At 36.5% G+C, this 5098-nt stretch overlaps 1 protein-coding gene across 2 annotated transcripts; it reads left to right on the top strand.

Moving 5' to 3' along the window:
• The first annotated feature begins 204 nt into the window (after positions 1–204).
• Positions 205–3859, top strand: LOC127119092 (transcription factor bHLH49). Of its 2 annotated transcripts, XM_051049298.1 has the most exons (9): positions 205–548; positions 1009–1938; positions 2031–2258; positions 2338–2403; positions 2507–2575; positions 2825–2896; positions 2997–3188; positions 3313–3400; positions 3485–3859. In XM_051049298.1, the coding sequence occupies exons 2-9, from the start codon at positions 1015–1017 to the stop codon at positions 3520–3522; spliced, it is 1677 nt and encodes a 558-aa protein (XP_050905255.1). In that variant the 5' UTR covers positions 205–548; positions 1009–1014; the 3' UTR covers positions 3523–3859. The 2 variants fall into 2 exon arrangements, with proteins under 2 accessions (XP_050905255.1, XP_050905256.1); XM_051049299.1 differs by having other exon boundaries at positions 220–1938.
• Positions 3860–5098: the final 1239 nt, after the last annotated feature.

Here is a 5098-nt window from a genome sequence, read left to right as displayed (position 1 = left end):
TATCATTTTACATGATTGAGAAACAAAATAATTAAAAAAAAATATTTTTATTAAAATACTCTTATCATTTAGAAGTATTAAGAATGATAAAAATAATATTAATTAAACAATAAAATTAAAAAAAATAAATTAAAAATTAAAATTCATCATTTATTTTGGGATACTATTTTATTTTAAATGATTGTGATACGAAAGGAGTAATGATTATGAATTTCTCAAAGTTGAGGAAGAGGTGCTTAAGGGGCAGGTAATTAGATTATTATAGAATTGCAGTGGCGGTGGTTAATCATCAAAAGCTCTCTTTTTTATGTAAGCGTGAGCGACTCAGTGAGTGAGTGAGGTATATAAATCAACCCTCCTTTCCCATTCCCCTTTTCTTTCACTCTCTTTAATACTCTTTCCCTTTTTCTCTATTCTATCCCCACACTCTTGTTATCAAAGGAAGAAAAACCCCTTTGATTAATTTGATTAAAGTTTTTTTGATTTGTGGAAAAATAAAGCTTCAATGGAAGGAACCGTGCTAAAAGAAGCACAGAATCAGAAATTGGGTATCTTTCTCTTCCTACTTTTCATTTAAAGTCTTATCTTTCTCTCTCTTTCTTTTTTCAAGGGTTTGTTTTTGTTTGGTTTTAGTTTTGGTTTTGGTTTTTTATTATCTGTAACTCTCTCTTACTAGGGCTTCAATCACCTTATTTCTTATCCTGAAATCAATGTTGTTTGCATTTTTTCACTCTTTTTTAGTCTTTTGGGTCCTTCTTTATCAATTTTTGGTACTTTCAAGCTTTGGAAATGGTAGCTGCTAAACTCGTGTGAACCTTTGGTACATCTTTTTGGTACTTGGTTTTTGTTTCATCATTTATTTCCCTCTTTCTCTTTGTCTCTCTTTTTTTCCCCTTACTTCAAGCTTTTCATCATTGTTTTGTGCTGTACATGTTCTACTATTTGCTTTGGCTAATATTAAAACCTGAAAGTACCCTTTGTGTTTGATCAATTTTTCTCTCATTTTAGTTTGATATGAGTGACAAAGAAAAGTATGAGGTGGATAGAAATGGGGATCCTATGAGTTACTCTTCTGGTATGCCTCCTGATTGGAGATTTGAGGGTGGTAATCTTGTGAATTCATCTGTTGGTTTGGTTTCAATTGGTGATTCTATGAATATCAATAGAGGGGATTTGGTTGGTTCTTCTTCATGTTCCTCTGCCTCAATGGTGGACTCTTTTAGTCCTAGCTTTTGGGAACATTCAGGAAATTCCCAGAATTTGGGATTTTGTGAGATGAATGTTCAACACAATGGGAGCTCTTCCAATGCGGTTGGAATTAGAAAAGATGGCTTTGGTTTTGGAAGAGGTGGTCATGATGAAATAGGTTGGAACCAGGCTAGTTCTATGTTGAAAGGGGATGGTTTTTTACCAAATGGACAAGGGGTTTTTCCTCAGAATTTATCTCAGTTTCCAGCTGATTCTGGTTTCATTGAAAGGGCTGCAAGGTTCTCTTGCTTCGGTGGAGGGAATTTCGGTGATGCGATGAACTCGTATGGGATTCCTCAATCCATGGCTATGTATGTTGGTGGCGCGGTTCATGGTGGTAGGGATGCTCTTGCGACGGGCATTGGATTGAAAATAGCAACTGGTGGACAATCACAAGAGAGTAGTGATCCTAATGTAATTGAAGCAGCTACAAAAGGCGTGTCTCCCTCTGTTGAGCAATTGGCTACTAGAGGAAGCCCTTTAATGAATGATAAACGCGAGACTCATGCCATATCTCGAGATGAAGAGAAGCAGGCTCTTGTTCGGAATGCTAACGATTCTGATAGAGGTGAGTCGGGAGATGGTGATGGTGGTGGTGGACAGGGTGGTTCGCCAATGTTGGAGGGTACTACTAGTGGGGAGCCTTCTATTAAAGGACTAAACTCGAAGAAAAGAAAAAGAAGTGGACATGTATGGTTTGCGAATTGTGAGCTTTATTTTGTTTTATGTGTGTGTCTGTGATATTCTTTTCCCTAATGTGATTGATTTATTCATCGTGGTAGGATGCTGATAACAATAAAGTTAATGAAGTTCAAGAACTACAAAGTGAAGGAGCAAAGGACAACCGTGAGAATCAACAGAAGGGAGACCAACAGCCAACTTCAACCACCAAGGTTTCTGGGAAGAATGCCAAACAGGGCTCTCAATCTTCTGATCCACCTAAGGAGGAATATATACATGTTAGGGCTCGGCGGGGTCAAGCAACAAACAGCCATAGCCTTGCAGAGAGGGTAAGATATTGTGATAAATTATCTGTGGAAGAAAATTAGGAATTTTAATGAAGAAATTTTAATTAGAAATACATTGCAGGTGAGGAGGGAAAAGATAAGTGAAAGGATGAAGTTTCTTCAGGAACTTGTGCCTGGATGCAGCAAGGTGGCTTCTAAATTTCAAACTAGAGAAATTCATTATTCTATTTTATAATTGCCTTTGCGTGGTTGCTTTCTTTTTAACTTTCAAAATTTGTTGATGTTTGCAGGTCACCGGCAAGGCAGTGATGCTGGATGAAATCATCAACTATGTACAGTCACTTCAACGACAAGTTGAGGTATAGTCGAAGTTGAACTCTTATCTTTGAATTTCCCACCAGAGATTTTTAATCCATGTAATTGTTTTGCCCTGTATATTTTAGTTCTACTTCAGCACAATATCAACATTCATAATTTGGTAGATTTCCTCATTTCCATCCTTTTCCAATTTACGTTTATATTGAATTAATGCTTGACACACATTCTTAGGACCCTTTGCATTCTATTCATGTGAAATTAACTCGGCCCCGTCTTTTCTATTTTGACAGTTTTTATCTATGAAACTTGCAACAGTAAATCCACGGCTGGATTTTAATATCGACGGCCTTCTTGCTAAAGATGTAAGTTGTTAATCTATTTACACACCGGTTAGAAAAAAAAACGTGATATGTGCAACTCTGTCTGACGTTGCATTACTGTATTCTGAACATTGTGTGTCAGATTCTTCACCAACGGCCCGGTCCTTCATCCGCACTAGGGTTTCCTTTAGAGATGGCTATGAATTTTCCTCCATTACATCAATCTCAACCAGGGCTGATTCAGTCAGTTATTCCAAACATGACAAACCCGTCCGATATCCTTCGTAGAGCTATTCATCCGCAATTGAGTGGAGGGTTCAAGGAGCCAAATCAGGTATCAATACATTGAAGTTATTCCAAACATTCCATATACCATCCTTTGCAGCCAAATTACATTCACATAGGGTTTGTTCGCCGACAATATTTACATTATGTGATATTTTGATACATTTTTGTAGATGCCTGATATGTGGGAGGATGAGCTTCACAATGTTATACAAATGAGCTTTGCAACAACTGCTCCCACGAGTAACCAAGATGTGGACGGTATAAATTCCCAAAACAAATAAGCCATTTTCTTAAATTACATTTCCTCAATATAAACAACCTTGTTTCTTCATACTCTTGTAGGTAATGCTGTATCAAATCAGATGAAAGTTGAACTTTGATGTTAAGTCTGAAACACGTATTTCAGCTTTTGTTTCAGTCAGATGGAAATAACTACGGTCAAAGTTTTACATATGACTTGCCAAACTTGTTAATGCCGAGGCCTTCGTTCGAGTAAGTGGCACCCTACAGATGACTGGATGTAGATGTTAGGGAAAGTATTGATGAACGTTCCTTTCTTTTGAAGCGTGAATATATGTATCATATGTTTAGAAGTGGAAGTCTATTTTACTGAAATAGGTTTGCTCACTAAATATAATTGAAGAATGTAAAGGCAGGATCTCACTAAGATTGTTTCAACCAGGTGAAATTCTATAGCATTTTTTGTTGGGCTGGCCATGTTTTAGTTTACAGTGCAATTATGGAAAATTTGTGTTTGAAAAAAACAGTATTTCTTGTTGATGATATAGTGTAATTTTACACAAGTGAGTTTTTGACCTAAGAAGAGAACTATTGAGGGAATGAAATTTGATAGTAACACACAAGTTGTAGTGTGTTTTATAGGGAGACAGCTCTGAGCATTCCAATTCAGCCATTAATGTTGTACTCAGTGAATGCTACTACCAACATCTGTTTGACAATAAGAAATCCAGACAAACATGACATGCTGGGCTCTGATTAATCATAAATGTCTATTGTTTTCTCAATCATGGCATTTGCATCAGTGGTGTTATCTACATGTCTTTGTAGAAAGGGAAAAAAGGCATCAAGTAATACATGGTGAAAAATGGGAAGGAACTCCCGACTAGATTCATGAAATTATAAACATCCTCAAAACCATTGAAGAGTGTCCTGTTTCAAAAGAGATCACAACTCCATTTTTTATAAAAGAGATAAAAGAACTGTCTCCAATTAAACTAATTCGGACTCTCGTGCTAAGTGTCTCTAGATTCAACCAAATATTTTAAGAAAATTCAGGGAGGGTTTGTAACCATACCAGACCTCAAATGGTGTCTTATCCTCCAATATATTTAGAGCAAAACTTTTCCCTCTCATTTTTTACTTTAAAAATGTCTTTGACATCACCGTCTTTAATCAAGCAGCTTTCATTTTCCAACAAACCTTTATAGCCCCCTTTCAATTAATTGCCCAACGCTTAAAGGATTTTGATCAATTTCAGGAAGGTACAACACATCAGAAATGAACTTTGTACATAAAAAAGTTGAGATTGCTATTGTTCCTTTTCGTTTTACAGCAATATAGTGGCCATTTCCAACCTAAACTTTCGATGAACTAGCAGTGCTTAATTCTTTGAACAAATCCTTGTTATATGTCATATGTGGTTAGTACAACCACTGTCAATCAGCCAATTCTCACTTGATTCGATGCTAGAGAAACACGTTGCAACGTGATCCTCCTCCTCTTCTTGATCAACAGCCTTTGCCTCATCACTATCACTATGTTGTCGATTCTTGTTCTTACATATAACAACTTCATGTCCCATTTGTTTACACTTAGTGCACTTAGCATCAGGTCTTCTCCAACATCTAAATGGTGGATGGCCTTTCTTTCCACAATGTTGACAAGGTGAATAAGATTTTCTTTGAATTTCATTCTTTTCTTTTGCATTGGTTGATG

Source organism: Lathyrus oleraceus, chromosome 2 (genome assembly GCF_024323335.1).
Source record: "Lathyrus oleraceus cultivar Zhongwan6 chromosome 2, CAAS_Psat_ZW6_1.0, whole genome shotgun sequence".
NCBI classification, from domain to species: Eukaryota; Viridiplantae; Streptophyta; class Magnoliopsida; order Fabales; family Fabaceae; genus Lathyrus; species Lathyrus oleraceus.
This window is presented reverse-complemented; position numbering and strand designations above follow the sequence as displayed.